The sequence below is a fragment of the Oncorhynchus tshawytscha genome, linkage group LG16 (genome assembly GCF_018296145.1).
Source record: "Oncorhynchus tshawytscha isolate Ot180627B linkage group LG16, Otsh_v2.0, whole genome shotgun sequence".
NCBI classification, from domain to species: domain Eukaryota; kingdom Metazoa; phylum Chordata; class Actinopteri; order Salmoniformes; family Salmonidae; genus Oncorhynchus; species Oncorhynchus tshawytscha.
In genome coordinates this window covers 524,418-545,688 of record NC_056444.1, presented here as the reverse complement: position 1 = coordinate 545,688, position 21,271 = coordinate 524,418, and the positions used below count along the sequence as shown (strand labels likewise).

Genomic DNA, 21,271 nt, shown 5'->3' with positions numbered 1-21,271 from the left:
GAACAGCCCAGTCCTAGATGTTTGTCCTTGTGGTTCCCGGCTCAGAGCAACAGGCTACACATCTGCTGCAGGTCTAAAGGTCCATTTGGCAGTTGCGTTCTCCATTCGGTACAAAGTCCCACTGACTGCTGAAGGAAGCAAAAACAAGCACAAGGGAAACATCTAAAACTGCGTTGAATGGATGAAATAGACTGTAAAGGCACTAGATGATCAATTAACTTGAATGAATTAAGTATTTTGTTGAGGCCTTGAATTGAAGTTATTCATTTTCTAAAGGTTTGCAGAGTAAGGAGTTATTTTACACACGCAGATGACCGGGTGACACCTGATAACACTCCTGTGAGTGTGTTATGACAGATTAAACATTAATTTATCTACCCACTAATGCCCTCCTACCAATGGAAAGGTGTTAAACCTCCACTTGACAAACAATCTCCTATCGAACACTTCCAGCCTGTGTGTTGCACCAACACCTGTGACTGAAGATGAGCTCCGGGTTCGGGCAGGTACTGACAGCGGTCGGGGAGTTCGGAACATTCCAGAAGCAAATGTTGGCTGCGATATGCTTCCCGAACATCTTCAACGGGTTCCACATGTTCTGTCAGGTGTTTACGGGGATGAACTTCCCTCATCACTGTAACACAGACTGGATCAGGACGCAGGGACCCAACCTGACCAACGATAGGCTGTTGAACCTCACCCTTCCACCGTTGGACGATGGCCCTGGGTTCCAGTCCTGTAAGATGTACACTCCGGTGGATCTGGACTTGCAGACTATTGAAGTGTATGGGATAAACAGTACCATCTCCTGCAGGGATGGATGGAAGTATGAGGCTCCCCAAGGGACCACCAGCCTGGTGACTGAGGTAGGGTCGTAGGATAGGGTAGTTGGGGCAGACAATGGGTCAGTAGAGATACTAAATATCTATCGAGCCTGCAGTCTGATGCCCTGGTTTGAGTAAATCAAATGATGCCACACTACCTCTCTTATTCCACTACCAGTGATCTGGTGATGCCACACTACCTCTCTTATTCCACTACCAGTGATCTGGTGATGCCACACTACCTCTCTTATTCCACTACCAGTGATCTGGTGATGCCACACTGCCTCTCTTATTCCACTACCAGTGATCTGGTGATGCCACACTACCTCTCTTATTCCACTACCAGTGATCTGGTGATGCCACACTACCTCTCTTATTTTGTCAAACAGACAGACACACAGACAGACAGACAGACTGCACTGGACTCAGTGGGCTGTTTCCATAATGATGTCAGACCTGGCAGCTGTTTCCATAATGATGTTAGACTTGGCAGCTGTTTCCTTAATGATGTTAGACTTGGCAGCTGTTTCCATAATGATGTCAGACTTGGCAGCTGTTTCCATAATGATGTTAGACCTGGCAGCTGTTTCCTTAATGATGTTAGACTTGGCAGCTGTTTCCTTAATGATGTTAGACTTGGCAGCTGTTTCCTTAATGATGTTAGACTTGGCAGCTGTTTCCATAATGATGTTAGACTTGGCAGCTGTTTCCATAATGATGTTAGACTTGGCAGCTGTTTCCATAATGATGTTAGACTTGGCAGCTGTTTCCTTAATGATGTTAGACTTGGCAGCTGTTTCCTTAATGATGTTAGACTTGGCAGCTGTTTCCATAATGATGTTTGACTTGGAAGCTGTTTCCATAATGATGTTAGACTTGGCAGCTGTTTCCATAATGATGTTTGACTTGGAAGCTGTTTCCATAATGATGTTAGACCTGGCAGCTGTTTCCATAATGATGTTTGACTTGGAAGCTGTTTCCATGATGATATCAGACTTGGAAGCTGTTTCTTTAGTGATGGCAGCCAGCCATCTGTTTTCGTGTCTCTGTCAGACCTAAATCATCATCATAAATCAGTGTTCCTCCCAATCAGACTGTGTGTCTTGTCCGTTAGTCAGTCAGCACTGTATAGTTGTTTAATAACGGAACGACTGGGCCAGCATGTACTGTCTAGACTACATGTACTGTCAAGACTACACGTACTGTTTAGACTACATGTACTGTCTAGACTACATGTACTGTCTAGACTACATGTACTGTCTAGACTACATGTACTGTATAGACAACATGTACTGTCTAGACTACATGTACTGTGTAGGGCAGGCTGTACTGTCTAGACTACATGTACTGTATAGACTACATGTACTGTGTATGGCAGGCTGTACTGTCTAGACTACATGTACTGTGTAGGGCAGGATGTACTGTATAGACTACATGTACTGTCTAGACTACATGTACTGTATAGACTACATGTACTGTATAGACTACATGTACTATCTAGACTACATGTACTGTCTAGACGACATGTACTGTATAGACAACATGTACTGTCTAGACTACATGTACTGTGTAGGGCAGGCTGTACTGTCTAGACTACATGTACTGTATAGACTACATGTACTGTGTATGGCATGCTGTACTGTCTAGACTACATGTAGTGTGTAGGGCAGGCTGTTCTGTATAGACTACATGTACTGTCTAGACTACATGTACTGTATAGACTACATGTACTGTCTAGACTACATGTACTGTCTAGACGACATGTACTGTCTAGACAACATGTACTGTATAGACTACATGTACTGTGTATGGCAGGCTGTACTGTCTAGACTACATGTACTGTCTAGACAACATGTACTGTCTAGACTACATGTACTGTGTAGGGCAGGCTGTACTGTCTAGACTACATGTACTGTCTAGACAACATGTACTGTATAGACTACATGTACTGTGTATGGCAGGCTGTACTGTCTAGACTACATGTACTGTGTAGGGCAGGCTGTACTGTATAGACTACATGTACTGTATAGACTACATGTACTGTATAGACTACATGTACTGTATAGACTACATGTACTATCTAGACTACATGTACTGTCTAGACGACATGTACTGTATAGACTACATGTACTGTATAGACTACATCTACTGTATAGACTACATGTACTGTATAGACTACATGTACTGTCTAGACGACATGTACTGTGTAGGGCAGGCTGTACTGTCTAGACTACATGTACTGTATAGACTACATGTACTGTATAGACTACATGTACTGTCTAGACTACATGTACTGTCTAGACGACATGTACTGTATAGACTACATGTACTGTGTACGGTGTGGCAGGCTGTACTGTCTAGACGACATGTACTGTGTAGGGCAGGCTGTACTGTCTAGACTACATGTACTGTATAGACTACATGTACTGTCTAGACTACATGTACTGTATAGACTACATGTACTGTCTAGACGACATGTACTGTGTAGGGCAGGCTGTACTGTCTAGACTACATGTACACTATAGACTACATGTACTGTATAGACTACATGTACTGTCTAGACTACATGTACTGTCTAGACAACATGTACTGTATAGACTACATGTACTGTCTATGGCAGGCTGTACTGTCTAGACTACATGTACTGTGTAGGGCAGGCTGTACTGTCTAGACTAGATGTACTGTCTAGACAACATGTACTGTCTAGACTACATGTACTGTTACGGGCAGGCTGTACTGTCTAGACTACATGTACTGTCTAGACAACATGTACTGTATAGACTACATGTACTGTGTATGGCAGGCTGTACTGTCTAGACTACATGTACTGTGTAGGGCAGGCTGTACTGCATGGGTGTCAAACTCTGGCCCGTGGGCTAATTATATTTGGCCCGCGAGACAATACCAAATTACTACTAGAGCTGGCCCGCCGGTATTATACAGCGCATTCACCACTAATACTACGAATCCCATAATGCTCTGCTGTTTTCGCGCACCAATCAGGACAGGACCCAGAAACGCTCTCTCCTCTGTGACAGTAGTCATAGCAACATAGACGCTACAACTGTCAGCGAGCTAACCCTTCCCAAAAATGGCGAAAAGAAAGGCAGAAAACAGGAGCTTTCTGGACAAGTGGGAGGCAGAATATCTGTTTACATATGTAAAAGACAAACCTGTTTGTCTTGTTTGTGGAGTCAACGTGGCTGTAAGTAAGGAGTACAACATTAGACGACACTATGAAACGAAACACCATGACAAATACAAGGACCTGGACATGACTCAAAGGAGCCAGAAAGTAGAGGAGATGAAAAGAAGTTTGGTTTCACAACAGAATATGTTTAAAAAGCCACATCACAAAGCGAGGCTGCTGTAAAGGCTAGTTATATAGTGGCAGCAGAGATCGCAAAATCAGCCCGGCCCTTTAATGAGGGAGAGTTCATGAAAAAGTGCATGATGAAGGTTTGTGACCTCGTATGCCCAGAGAAAAAACAAGCATTTTCAAACATGAGCCTGAGCAGGAACACAGTAGCTGATCGCACATGTGATCTTGCCACCAATCTGTATGACCAGCTGATGGAAAAGGGAAAAGATTTTGTTGCGTTCTCCCTCGCTGTGGATGAGAGCTGCGACGCATCTGATACTGCTCAGCTGTCAGTCTTCATCCGTGGAGTGGACTCAAATCTGTGTGTTACGGAGGAGCTATTAGGATTCAAATCAATGCATGGCACAACCACAGGAAAGGAAATCTTTGAGGAGGTTTCCAAATGTGTAACTGAAATAAAGCTGCCGTGGGATAAACTCGTTGGATTAACGACAGATGGTGCGCCAGCGATGTGCGGTAAAAAGAGTGGACTGGTGGGCATGGTTCGGGAGAAGATGCGGGAAGAGAACTGTGCAGGTGAGCTAACTGTTTACCACTGCATCATACATCAGGAAGCACTGTGTGCCAAAGCCCTAAAGATGGAACATGTTATGACCACAGTAACACAGGTAGTTAACTTTATAAGAGCCAAAGGTCTAAATCACCGCCAGTTTAAATCTTTTCTGGAGGAGTGTGGTTCGGAATACGCAGACGTGCCGTATCACACAGAGGTGAGATGGCTAAGCAGAGGAAAAGTACTGAACAGATGTTTCGAGCTGCGTGAGGAAATATGTCAATTCCTGGAAACCAAAGGGAAGGATACAGCAGAGCTCCGGGAGCAAAAGTTCCTGTGTGAGCTGGCCTTTCTCTGTGACATCTCGAGCCATCTCGATGCGCTGAACCTGCAGCTTCAGGGGCGGGGGCGCATCATCACAGACATGTACGCTGCAGTGAGGGCCTTCAAAACTAAACTGTGCCTGTGGGAGAATCAGATGCTGCAAGGAAACCCTTGCCATTTTCCCTGCTGCCAATCCATAAAAGCGCAGATCTCTACCGCCGTGTTCCCATGCGCACAGTTTGCTGAAAAACTCAGTGTTCTCGCCGCTGAGTTTAGCCGGCGATTTGCCGACTTCGATGCCCAGAAATGCAAGTTTGAACTGCTTAGTAATCCCTTCGCAGTTGATGTGGAAAATGCACCAACCAACATCCAAATGGAGCTGATTGAACTCCAGTGCAACGACACGCTGAAGTCAAAGTATGATGCTGTGGGCGCCGAACAGTTTCCACGGTTCATCCCTGACATAATGCCTCAGCTCCACACCCAAGCTGCTCAGATGCTCTCCATGTTCGGCAGCACTTATCTATGCGAGCAACTTTTCTCCTCGATGAAGATGACCAAAACAACTCACAGGAGACGTCTGACTGATGAAAATCTTCGCTCGATACTGAGGATTTCTTCAGCTCAGAGCTTGAGCCCAGACATTGATGAACTAGCATCCAAGAAGGGATGCCAGGTATCTGGCTTGGGCACATCAGATTAGACCAGTGTGCAATAATTAACGTTTTCTTTATGCACTTTTTCTTGCTACAAGGCATGGGCTTGAATGGTTGATTGATTTATTATCATTTTATTTGTAAAATTATTAGCCAGTGGAAAAAGTTTATTTTGGTATTTAAATCAGAAGGCTGCAAATAGAAAAGAGGCATACAATTTTTATTTAAATTTGATTTATTTAATAAATCAATGCCATTGATGTGTTTTTTCATTTGAAATTCGATTTTGCATGTCTCCACTATTAAATTATATATTGTATGGTAATAAGCGATGCTTGTTCCATATTCAATGTTAAAGCAAAACTTGTTTGGGTCCATATTAAAAGGTTAATTTGTTCAATGTTGGCCCATGACTTTGTTCAGGTTTTACATTTTGGCCCACTGGGTATTTGAGTTTGACACCCCTGCTGTACTGTATAGACTACATGTACTGTCTAGACTACATGTACTGTATAGACTACATGTACTGTATAGACTACATGTACTGTTTAGACTACATGTACTGTATAGACTACATGTACTATCTAGACTACATGTACTGTCTAGACGACATGTACTGTATAGACTACATGCACTGTATAGACTACATCTATTGTATAAACTACATGTACTGTATAGACTACATTTACTGTCTAGATGACATGTACTGTGTAGGGCAAGCTGTACTGTCTAGACTACATGTACTGTATAGACTACATGTACTGTATAGACTACATGTACTGTATAGACTACATGTACTGTGTATGGCAGGCTGTACTGTCTAGACTACATGTACTGTGTAGGGCAGGCTGTACTGTCTAGACTACATGTACTGTCTAGACTACATGTACTGTCTAGACTACATGTACTGTATAGACTACATCTACTGTTTAGACTACATGTACTGTCTAGACGACATGTACTGTGTAGGGAAGGCTGTACTGTCTAGACTACATGTACTGTGTAGGGCAGGCTGTACTGTCTAGACTACATGTACTGTCTAGACTACATGTACTGTGTAGGGCAGGCTGTACTGTCTAGACTACATGTACTGTGTAGGGCAGGCTGTACTGTCTAGACGACATGTACTGTGTCGGGCAGGCTGTACTGTCTAGACTACATGTACTGTCTAGACTACATGTACTGTGTAGACTACATGTACTGTCTAGACTACATGTACTGTATAGACTACATGTACTGTATAGACTACATGTACTGTCTAGACTACATGTACCGTCTAGACAACATGTACTGTCTAGACTACATGTACTGTGTAGGGCAGGCTGTACTGTCTAGACTACATGTACTGTATAGCCTAAATGTACTGTATAGACTACATGTACTGTCTAGACTACATGTACTGTCTAGACAACATGTACTGGATAGACTACATGTACGGTGTAGGGCAGGCTGTACTGTCTAGACTACATATACTGTCTAGACAACATGTACTGTCTAGACTACATGTACTGTGTAGGGCAGGCTGTACTGTCTAGACTACATGTACTGTCTAGACAACATGTACTCTCTAGACTACATGTACTGTCTAGACTACATGTACTGTCTAGACAACATGTACTGTCTAGACTACATGTACTGTGTAGGGCAGGCTGTACTGTCTAGACTACATGTACTGTCTAGACTACATGTACTGTATAGACTACATGTACTGTCTAGACAACATGTACTGTATAGACTACATGTACTGTGTATGGCAGGCTGTACTGTCTAGACTACATGTACTGTGTAGGGCAGGCTATACTGTCTAGACTACATGTACTGTCTAGACAACATGTATTGTCTAGACTACATGTACTGTGTAGGGCAGGCTGTACTGTCTAGACTACATGTACTGTCTAGACTACATGTACTGTTTAGACTACATGTACTGTATAGACTACATGTACTGTATAGACTACATCTATTGTATAGACTACATGTACTGTATAGACTACATGTACTGTCTAGACGACATGTACTGTGTAGGGCAAGCTGTACTGTCTAGACTACATGTACTGTATAGACTACATGTACTGTATAGACTACATGTACTGTATAGACTACATGTACTGTGTATGGCAGGCTGTACTGTCTAGACTACATGTACTGTGTAGGGCATGTACTGATGTACTGTCTAGATGACTGTCTAGACTACATGTACTGTGGGGCAGGCTGTACTGTCTAGACTACATGTACTGTCTAGACTACATGTACTGGATAGACTACATGTACTGTCTAGACTACATGTACTGTATAGACTACATGTACTGTATAGACTACATATAGACTACTGTACTGTATAGACTACATGTACTGTATAGACTACATGTACTGTAGGGCAGGCTGTACTGTCTAGACTACATGTACTGTGTAGGGCAGGTACTGTCTACATGTCTAGACTACATGTACACTGTACTAGTTACATGTACTGTCTAGACTACATGTACTGTGTAGGGCAGGCTGTACTGTCTACATGACTACATGTACTGTCTAGACTACATGTACTGTCTAGACTACATGTACTGTCTAGACAGGCATGTACTGTATAGACTACATGTACTGTATAGACTACATGTACTGTATAGACTACATGTACTGTCTAGACAACATGTACTGTCTAGACTACATGTACTGTCTAGACTACATGTACTGTCTAGACTACATGTACTGTATAGACTACATGTACTGTATAGACTACATGTACTGTGTATGGCAGGCTGTACTGTCTAGACTACATGTACTGTGTAGGGCAGGCTGTACTGTCTAGACTACATGTACTGTCTAGACTACATGTACTGTATAGACTACATGTACTGTCTAGACTACATCTACTGTCTAGACTACATGTACTGTCTAGATGTACTGACATGTACTGTGTAGACTACAGGCTGTACTGTCTAGACTACATGTACTGTGTAGGGCAAGCTGTACTGTCTAGACTACATGTACTGTATAGACTACATGTACCGTATAGACGACATGTACTGTATAGACTACATGTACTGTGTATGGCAGGCTGTACTGTCTAGGCTACATGTACTTTATAGACTACATGTACTGTCTAGACTACATGTACTGTCTAGACGACATGTACTGTCTAGACTACATGTACTGTATAGACTACATGTACTGTCTAGACTACATGTACTGTCTAGACTACATGTACCGTCTAGACAACATGTACTGTCTAGACTACATGTACTGTGTAGGGCAGGCTGTACTGTCTAGACTACATGTACTGTCTAGACTACATGTACTGTATAGACTACATGTACTGTATAGACTACATGTACGGTGTAGGGCAGGCTGTACTGTCTAGACATCATGTACTGTATAGACTACATGTACTGTGTAGGTTAGGCTGTACTGTCTAGACTACATGTACTGTCTAGACTACATGTACTGTCTAGACTACATGTACTGTGTAGGGCAGGCTGTACTGTCTAGACTACATGTACTGTGTAGGGCAGGTTGTACTGTCTAGACTACATGTACTGTCTAGACAACATGTACTGTCTAGACTACATGTACTGTGTAGGGCAGGCTGTACTGTCTAGACTACATGTACTGTCTAGACAACATGTACTGTATAGACTACATGTACTGTCTAGACTACATGTACTGTGTAGACTAGACTACACATGTACTGTACTATGGCAGGCTGTACTGTCTAGACTACATGTACTGTGTAGGGCAGGCTGTACTGTCTAGACTACATGTACTGTCTAGACAACATGTACTGTCTAGACTACATGTACTGTGTAGGGCAGGCTGTACTGTCTACTGTACAGACTACATGTACTGTATAGACTACATGTACTGTATAGACTACATGTACTGTATAGACTACATCTACTGTATAGACTACATGTACTGTATAGACTACATGTACTGTATAGACTACATGTACTGTATAGACTACATGTACTGTCTAGACTACATGTACTGTATAGACTACATGTACTGTATAGACTACATGTACTGTCTAGACTACATGTACTGTATAGACTACATGTACTGTCTAGACTACATGTACTGTCTAGACTACATGTACTGTCTAGACTACATGTACTGTCTAGACTACATGTACTGTGTATAGACTACATGTACTGTCTAGACTACATGTACTGTGTATGTACTGTCTAGACTACATGTACTGGCAGGCAGGCTGTACTGTCTAGACTACATGTACTGTGTAGGGCAGGCTGTACTGTCTAGACTACATGTACTGTATAGCCTAAATGTACTGTATAGACTACATGTACTGTCTAGACTACATGTACTGTCTAGACAACATGTACTGTCTAGACTACATGTACTGTGTAGGGCAGGCTGTACTGTCTAGACTACATGTACTGTCTAGACAACATGTACTGTCTAGACTACATGTACTGTGTAAGGCAGGCTGTACTGTCTAGACTACATGTACTGTCTAGACTACATGTACTGTCTAGACGACATGTACTGTCTAGACGACATGTACAGTATAGACTACATGTACTGTTTAGACTACATCTACAGTATAGACTACATGTACTGTCTAGACTACATGTACTGTGTAGGGCAGGCTGTACTGTCTAGACTACATGTACTGTATAGACTACATGTACTGTATAGACTACATGTACTGTATAGACTACATGTACTGTGTATGGCAGGCTGTACTGTCTAGACTACATGTACTGTATAGACTACATGTACTGTCTAGACTACATGTACTGTATAGACTACATGTACTGTATAGACTACATGTACTGTATAGACTACATGTACTGTACTGTCTAGACTACAGACTACATGTACTGTCTAGACTACATGTACTGTGTAGACTACATGTACTGTCTAGACTACTGTACTAGACTACATGTACTGTACATACTGGTAGACTACATGTACTGTCTAGACTACATGTACTGTGTAGACTACATGTACTGTCTAGACTACATGTACTGTCTAGACGACATGTACTGTATAGACTACATGTACTGTATAGACTACATGTACTGTATAGACTACATGTACTGTCTAGACTACATGTACTGTATAGACTACATGTACTGTCTAGACTACATGTACTGTCTAGACTACATGTACTGTCTAGACTACATGTACTGTCTAGACTACATGTACTGTATAGACTACATGTACTGTATAGACTACATGTACTGTATAGACTACATGTACTGTCTAGACTACATGTACTGTGTAGGGCAGGCTGTACTGTCTAGACTACATGTACTGTATAGACTACATGTACTGTATAGACTACATGTACTGTCTAGACTACATGTACTGTCTAGACTACATGTACTGTCTAGACTACATGTACTGTATAGACTACATGTACTGTGTATGGCAGGCTGTACTGTCTAGACTACATGTACTGTGTAGGGCAGGCTGTACTGTCTAGACTACATGTACTGTCTAGACAACATGTACTGTCTAGACTACATGTACTGTGTAGGGCAGGCTGTACTGTCTAGACTACATGTACTGTCTAGACTACATGTACTGTATAGACTACATGTACTGTCTAGACAACATGTACTGTATAGACTACATGTACTGTATAGACTACATGTACTGTCTAGACTACATGTACTGTCTAGACTACATGTACTGTATAGACTACATGTACTGTCTAGACTACATGTACTGTCTAGACGACATGTACTGTCTAGACTACATCTACTGTATAGACTACATGTACTATGTATGGCAGGCTGTACGGTCTAGACTACATGTACTGTCTAGACTACATGTACTGTCTAGACTACATGTACTGTCTAGACTACATCTACTATGTATGGCAGGCTGTACTGTCTAGACAGGCATGTACTGTGTAGACTACATGTACTGGATAGACTACATGTACTGTCTAGACTACATGTACTGTCTAGACGACATGTACAGTATAGACTACATGTACGGTATAGACTACATCTACTGTATAGACTACATGTACTGTCTAGACTACATGTACTGTATAGACTACATGTACTGTATAGACTACATGTACTGTATAGACTACATGTACTGTGTATGGCAGGCTGTACTGTCTAGACTACATGTACTGTGTAGGGCAGGATGTACTGTCTAGACGACATGTACTGTGTGGGGCAGGCTGTACTGTCTAGACTACATGTACTGTCTAGACTACATGTACTGTATAGACTACATGTACTGTCTAGACTACATGTACTGTATAGACTACATGTACTGTATAGACTACATCTACTGTATAGACTACATGTACTGTATAGACTACATGTACTGTCTAGACGACATGTACTGTGTAGGGCAGGCTGTACTGTCTAGACTACATGCACTGTATAGACTACATTTACTGTATAGACTACATGTACTGTGTAGGGCAGGCTGTACTGTCAAGACTACATGTACTGTCTAGACTACATGTACTGTATAGACTACATGTACTGTCTAGACTACATGTACTGTATAGACTACATGTACTGTATAGACTACATGTACTGTATAGACTACATGTACTGTCTAGACTACATGTACTGTCTAGACTACATGTACTGTGTATGGCAGGCTGTACGGTCTAGACTACAGGTACTGTGTAGGGCAGGCTGTACTGTCTAGACTACATGTACTGTCTAGACTACATGTACTGTCTAGACTACATGTACTGTGTAGACTACATGCTGTACTGTCTAGACTACATGTACTGTGTAGGGCAGGCTGTACTGTCTAGACTACATGTACTGTGTAGGGCAGGCTGTACTGTCTAGACTACATGTACTGTCTAGACTACATGTACTGTATAGACTACATGTACTGTGTAGGGCTGTAGGCTGTACTGTCTAGACTACATGTACTGTCTAGACTACATGTACTGTCTAGACTACAGATCTAGACTACATGTACTGTATAGACTACATGTACTGTATAGACTACTACTGTATAGACTACATGTACTGTCTAGACTACATGTACTGTGTAGACAGGCATGTACTGTCTAGACTACATGTACTGTATAGACTACATGTACTGTATAGACTACATGTACTGTCTAGACTACATGTACTGTCTAGACTACATGTACTGTCTAGACTACATGTACTGTATAGACTACATGTACTGTGTAGACTACATGTACTGTCTAGACTACATGTACTGTGTAGGGCAGCTGTACTGTACTGTCTAGACTACATGTACTGTCTAGACTACATGTATCTAGACTACATGTACTGTGTAGGGCACTGTACTGTCTAGACTACATGTACTGTAGACTACTAGACTACATGTACTGTGTAGACTACATGTACTGTCTAGACTACATGTACTGTATAGACTACATGTACTGTCTAGACTACATGTACCGTCTAGACAACATGTACTGTCTAGGCTACATGTACTGTCTAGACTACATGTACTGTATAGACTACATGTACTGTCTAGACTACATGTACTGTCTAGACTACATGTACTGTGTAGGGCAGGCTGTACTGTCTAGACGACATGTACTGTGTCGGGCAGGCTGTACTGTCTAGACTACATGTACTGTGTAGAGCAGGCTGTACTGTCTAGACTACTTGTACTGTCTACATGTACTAGACTACATGTAGACTACACTGTACTGTCTAGACTACATGTACTGTATAGACTACATGTACTGTCTAGACTACATGTACTGTCTAGACTACATGTACTGTGTACAGGCTGTACTGTCTAGACTACATGTACTGTAGGACTACATGTACTGTCTAGACTACATGTACTGTCTAGACTACACTGTGTACTGTCTAGACATGTACATGTACTGTCTAGACTACATGTGTGTGTAGGCAGGCACTGGCATGTACTGTCTAGACTACATGTACTACATGTACTGTCTAGACTACATGTACTGTATAGACTACATGTACTGTCTAGACTACATGTACTGTCTAGACTACATGTACTGTGTAGGGCAGGCTGTACTGTCTAGACTACATGTACTAGACTACATGTACTGTCTAGACTACATGTACTGTGTAGACTACATGTACTGTCTAGACTACATGTACTGTCTAGACTACATGTACTGTCTAGACTACATGTACTGTCTAGACTACATGTACTGTGTAGACTACATGTACTGTCTAGACTACATGTACTGTGTAGGCAGTACTGTCTGACTACATGTACTGTGTACATGTACTGTCTAGACTACATGTACTGTGTAGACTACATGTAGGCTGTACTGTCTAGACTACATGTACTGTGTAGACAGGCTGTACTGTCTAGACTACATGTACTGTGTAGGGCAGGCTGTACTGTCTAGACTACATGTACTGTACTAGACTACATGTACTGTGTAGACTACATGTACTGTCTAGACTACATGTACTGTATAGACTACATGTACTGACTATGACTACATGTACTGTCTAGACTACATGTACTGTGTAGGGCATGTACTGTCTAGACTACATGTACTGTGTAGGGCAGGCTGTACTGTCTAGACTACATGTACTGTCTAGACTACATGTACTGTCTAGACTACATGTAGACTACATGTACTGTATAGACTACATGTACTAGACTACATGTACTGTCTAGACTACATGTACTGTGTAGGCAGGCTGTACTGTCTAGACTACATGTACTGTCTAGACTACATGTACTGTACATGTACTGTGTAGGGCAGGCTGTACTGTCTAGACTACATGTACTGTCTAGACACTACATGTACTGTCTAGACTACATGTACTGTATACTGTACTGTCTAGACTACATGTACTGTGTAGGGCAGTACTGTACTGTCTAGACTACATGTACTGTAGACTACATGTACAGACATGTACTGTCTAGACTACATGTACTGTCTAGACTACATGTACTAGACTACATAGACTACATGTACTGTAGACTACATGTACTGTCTAGACTACATGTGTACTGTCTAGACTACATGTACTACATGTACTGTCTAGACAACATGTACTGTCTAGACGACATGTACTGTGTAGGGCAGGTTGTACTGTCTAGGCTACATGTACTGTCTAGACTACATGTACTGTATAGACTACATGTACTGTCTAGACTACATGTACTGTCTAGACTACATGTACTGTGTAGGGCAGGCTGTACTGTCTAGACGACATGTACTGTGTCGGGCAGGCTGTACTGTCTAGACTACATGTACTGTGTAGAGCAGGCTGTACTGTCTAGACTACTTGTACTGTGTAGAGCAGGCTGTACTGTCTAGACTACATGTACTGTGTAGGGCAGGCTGCAGACTACATGTACTGTCTAGACTACATGTACTGTGTACATGTACTGAGACTACATGTACTGTCTAGACTACATGTACTGTATAGACTACATGTACTGTCTAGACTACATGTACTGTAGACTATGACTACATGTACTGTCTAGACTACATAGACTACATGTACTGTGTATGGCAGGCTGTACTGTCTAGACTACATGTACTGTGTAGGGCAGGCTGGCAGGCATGTACTGTGTACTGTACTGTCTAGACTACATGACTACATGTACTGTCTAGACTACATGTACTGTATAGACTACATGTACTGTCTAGACTACATGTACATGTACTACATGTAGACTACATGTACATGTACTGTATGACTACATGTACTGTCTAGACTACATGTACTGTGTAGACTACATGTACTGTCTAGACTACATGTACTGTCTAGACTACATGTACTGTATAGACTACATGTACTGTAGACTACATGTACTGTGTGTACATGTACTGTACTGTCTAGACTACATGTACTGTGTACTGTCTAGACTACATGTACTGGCAGGATGTACTGTCTAGACTACATGTACTGTGTAGGGCAGGCTGTACTGTCTAGACTACATGTACTGTCTAGACTACATGTACTGGATAGACTACATGTACTGTCTAGACTACATGTACTGTCTAGACGACATGTACTGTATAGACTACATGTACTGTATAGACTACATCTACTGTATAGACTACATGTACTGTCTAGACTACATGTACTGTATAGACTACATGTACTGTATAGACTACATGTACTGTCTAGACTACATGTACTGTCTAGACTACATGTACTGTTTAGACTACATGTACTGTCTAGACGACATGTACTGTGTAGGGCAGGCTGTACTGTCTAGACTACATGTACTGTGTAGGGCAGGCTGTACTGTCTAGACTACATGTACTGTGTAGACTACAGTACTGTCTAGACTACATGTACTGTATAGACTACATGTACTGTATAGACTACATGTACTGTATAGACTACATGTACTGTCTAGACTACATGTACTGTCTAGACTACATGTACTGTATAGACTACATGTACTGTCTAGACTACATGTACTGTCTAGACTACATGTACTGTATAGACTACATGTACTGTATAGACTACATGTACTGTATAGACTACATGTACTGTCTAGACGACATGTACTGTGTAGGGCAGGCTGTACTGTCTAGACTACATGCACTGTATAGACTACATGTACTGTATAGACTACATGTACTGTGTAGGGCAGGCTGTACTGTCAAGACTACATGTACTGTCTAGACTACATGTACTGTATAGACTACATGTACTGTATAGACTACATGTACTGTATAGACTACATGTACTGTCTAGACTACATGTACTGTCTAGACGACATGTACTGTACATGTAGACAGGCATGTACTGTCTAGACTACATGTACTGTCTAGACTACATGTACTGTGTAGGCAGGCATGTACTGTCTAGACTACATGTACTGTGTAGGGCAGGCTGTACTGTCTAGACTACATGTACTGTGTCGGGCAGGCTGTACTGTCTAGACTACATGTACTGTCTAGACTACATGTACTGTGTAGGCATGTACTGTACTGTCTAGACTACATGTACTGTGTAGGCTGTACTGTCTAGACTACATGTACTGTCTAGTACATACTGCAGGCTGTACTGTCTAGACTACATGTACTGTCTAGACTACATGACTACATGTACTGTAGGGCAGGCTGTACTGTCTAGACTACATGTACTGTGTAGGGCAGGCTGTACTGTCTAGACGACATGTACTGTGTCGGGCAGGCTGTACTGTCTAGACTACATGTACTGTCTAGACTACATGTACTGTACTAGACTACATGTACTGTATAGACTACATGTACTGTGTATGGCAGGCTGTACTGTCTAGACTACATGTACTGTGTAGGGCAGGCTGTACTGTCTAGACTACATGTACTGTCTAGACTACATGTACTGTCTAGACTACATGTACTGTATAGACTACATGTACTGTATAGACTACATGTACTGTCTAGACTACATGTACTGTATAGACTACATGTACTGTGTATGGCAGGCTGTACTGTCTAGACTACATGTACTGTGTAGGGCAGGATGTACTGTCTAGACGACATGTACTGTGTAGGGCAGGCTGTACTGTCTAGACTACATGTACTGTGTAGGCAGGCTGTACTGTCTAGACTACATGTACTGTCTAGACTACATGTACTGTCTAGACGACATGTACAGTATAGACTACATGTACTGTATAGACTACATCTACTGTATAGACTACATGTACTGTCTAGACGACATGTACGGTGTAGGGAAGGCTGTTATGTCTAGACTACATGTACTGTGTAGGGCAGGCTGTACTGTCTAGACTACATGTACTGTCTAGACTACATGTACTGTGTAGGGCAGGCTGTACTGTCTAGACTACATGTACTGTGTAGGGCAGGCTGTACTGTCTAGACTACATGTACTGTGTAGGGCAGGCTGTACTGTCTAGACTACATGTACTGTCTAGACTACATGTACTGTGTAGAGCAGGCTGTACTGTCTAGACTACATGTACTGTGTACTAGAGCAGGCATGTACTGTCTAGACTACATGTACTGTGTAAGGCAGGCTGTACTGTCTAGACTACATGTACTGTCTAGACTACATGTACTGTATAGACTACATGTACTGTCTAGACAACATGTACTGTCTAGACTACATGTACTGTATAGACTACATGTACTGTCTAGACTACATGTACCGTCTAGACAACATGTACTGTCTAGACTACATGTACTGTGTAGGGCAGGCTGTACTGTCAAGACTACATGTACTGTCTAGACTACATGTACTATCTCGACTACATGTACTATCTAGACGAGATGTACTGTGTAGACTACATGTACTGTATAGACTACATGTACTGTATAGACTACATGTACTGTCTAGACTACATGTACTGTCTAGACAACATGTACTGTCTAGACTACATGTACTGTGTATGGCAGGCTGTACTGTCTAGACTACATGTACTGTGTAGGGCAGGCTGTACTGTCTAGACTACATGTACTGTGTAGGGCAGGCTGTACTGTCTAGACTACATGTACTGTCTAGACTACATGTACTGTCTAGACTACATGTACTGTATAGACTACATGTACTGTATAGACTACATGTACTGTATAGACTACATGTACTATCTCGACTACATGTACTATCTAGACGAGATGTACTGTCTAGACTACATGTACTGTGTAGGGCAGGCTGTGCTGTCTAGACTACATGTACTGTCTAGACTACATGTACTGTGTAGGGCATGCTGTACTGTCTAGACTACATGTACTGTGTAGGGCAGGCTGTACTGTCTAGACTACATGTACTGTGTAGGGCACATGTACTGTCTAGACTACATGTACTGTGTGGGGCAGGCTGTACTGTCTAGACTACATGTACTGTAGGGCTAGACTACATGTACTAGACTACATGTACTGTCATAGACTACATGTACTGTCTAGACTACATGTACTGTATAGACTACATGTACTGTATAGACTACATGTACTGTATAGACTACATGTACTGTATAGGACAGGCTGTACTGTATAGACTACATGTACGGTGTAGGGCAGGCTGTACTGTCTAGACATCATGTACTGTATAGACTACATGTACTGTGTAGGTTAGGCTGTACTGTCTAGACTACATGTACTTTCTAGACAACATGTACTGTCTAGACTACATGTACTGTATAGACTACATGTACTGTATAGACTACATGTACTGTCTAGACAACATGTACTGTCTAGACTACATGTACTGTGTAGGGCAGGCTGTACTGTCTAGACTACATGTACTGTCTAGACTACATGTACTGTCTAGACAACATGTACTGGATAGACTACATGTACGGTGTAGGGCAGGCTGTACTGTCTAGACTACATATACTGTCTAGACAACATGTACTGTCTAGACTACATGTACTGTGTAGGGCAGGCTGTACTGTCTAGACTACATGTACTGTCTAGACAACATGTACTGTATAGACTACATGTACTGTCTAGACTACATGTACTGTCTAGACTACATGTACATGTACTGTATAGACTACATGTACTGTACATGTACTGTCTAGACTACATGTACTGTGTAGGGCAGGCTGTACTGTCTAGACTACATGTACTGTCTAGACTACATGTACTGTATGACTAGACACATGTACTGTGTAGGGCAGGCTGTACTGTCTAGACTACATGTACTGTCTAGACTACATGTACTGTATAGACTACATGTACTGTATAGACTACATGTACTGTCTAGACTACATGTACTGTCTAGACTACATGTACTGTATAGACTACATGTACTGTCTAGACTACATGTACTGTGCAGGCTGTACTGTCAGGCTGTACTGTGTCTAGACTACATGGACTACTGTAGACTACATGTACTGTCTAGACTACATGTACTGTGTAGGGCAGGCTGTACTGTCTAGACTACATGTACTACATGTACTGTCTACATGTACTGTGTAGGGCAGGCTGTACTGTCTAGACTATGACTAGACATGTACTGTCTAGACTACATGTACTGTCTAGACTACTGTACATGTACTGTCTAGACTACATGTACTGTGTAGAGGCATGTACTGTCTAGACTACATGTACTGTGTAGGGCAGGCTGTACTGTCTAGACTACATGTACTGTGTAGGCATGTACTGTCTAGACTACATGTACTGTGTAGACAGGCTGTACTGTCTAGACTACATGTACTGTCTAGACTACATGTACTGTCTAGACTACATGTACTAGACTACATGTACTGTACTAGACTAGACTACATGTACTGTATAGACTACATGTACTGTCTAGACTACATGTACTGTATAGCTACATGTACTGTCTAGACTACATGTACTACATGTACTGTCTAGACTACATGTACTGTACATGTACTGTCTAGACTACATGTACTGTCTAGACTACATGTACTGTATAGACTACATGTACTGTAGACTATGACTACATGTACTGTCTAGACTACATGTACTGTAGACTATGACTACATGTACTGTCTAGACTACATGTACTGTGTAGGGCAGGCTGTACTGTCTAGACTACATGTACTGTCTAGACTACATGTACTGTGTAGGGCAGGCTGTACTGTCTAGACTACATGTACTGTCTAGATGTACTAGACTACATGTACTGTCTAGACTACATGTACTATAGACTACATGTACTGTATAGACTACATGTACTGTAGACTAGACTACATGTACTGTCTAGACTACATGTACTAGACATGTACTGTACTGTACTGGGTACTGTATAGACTACATGTACTGTCTAGACTACATGTACTGTAGACTAGACTACATGTACTGTATAGACTACATGTACTGTGTAGACTACATGTATAGACTACATGTAGGCATGTACTGTCTAGACTACATGTACTGTGTAGGGCAGGATGTACTGTCTAGACTACATGTACTGTGTGGGGCAGGCTGTACTGTCTAGACTACATGTACTGTCTAGACTACATGTACTGGATAGACTACATGTACTGTAGACATGTACATGTACTGTCTAGACTACATGTACTGTATAGACTACATGTACTGTATAGACTACATGTACTACATGTACTGTCTAGACAACATGTACTGTGTAGGGAAGGCTGTACTGTCTAGACTACATGTACTGTATAGACTACATGTACTGTATAGACTACATGTACTGTCTAGACTACATGTACTGTGTAGGGCAGGCTGTACTGTCTAGACGACATGTACTGTGTAGGGCAGGCTGTACTGTCTAGACTACATGTACTGTGTAGGGCAGGCTGTACTGTCTAGACTACATGTACTGTCTAGACTACATGTATGTACATGTACTAGACTACATGTACTGTATAGACTACATGTACATGTACTGTCTAGACTACATGACTACATGTACATGTGTGTAGGGCAGGCTGTACTGTCTAGACTACATGTACTGTGTAGGGCAGGCTGTACTGTCAAGACTACATGTACTGTCTAGACTACATGTACTGTATAGACTACATGTAATGTATAGACTACATGTACTGTATAGACTACATGTACTATCTAGACTACATGTACTGTCTAGACGACATGTACTGTATAGACTACATGTACTGTATAGACTACATGTACTGTCTAGACGACATGTACTGTGTCGGGCAGGCTGTACTGGATAGACTACATGTACTGTGTAGAGCAGGCTGTACTGTCTAGACTACATGTACTGTCTAGACTACATGTAAT

General features: G+C 41.8%; 1 protein-coding gene across 1 annotated transcript in view; it reads left to right on the top strand.

The window, feature by feature from the left end:
• The first annotated feature begins 259 nt into the window (after positions 1 to 259).
• slc22a13b (solute carrier family 22 member 13b) overlaps positions 260 to 21,271 on the top strand; it is an 88,123-nt gene continuing 67,111 nt past the window's right edge. The window contains exon 1 of the mRNA XM_042298656.1: positions 260 to 866. Coding sequence (XP_042154590.1) covers positions 486 to 866 — 381 coding nt within the window. The 5' untranslated portion in view covers positions 260 to 485. The remainder of the gene's footprint in view (positions 867 to 21,271) is intronic.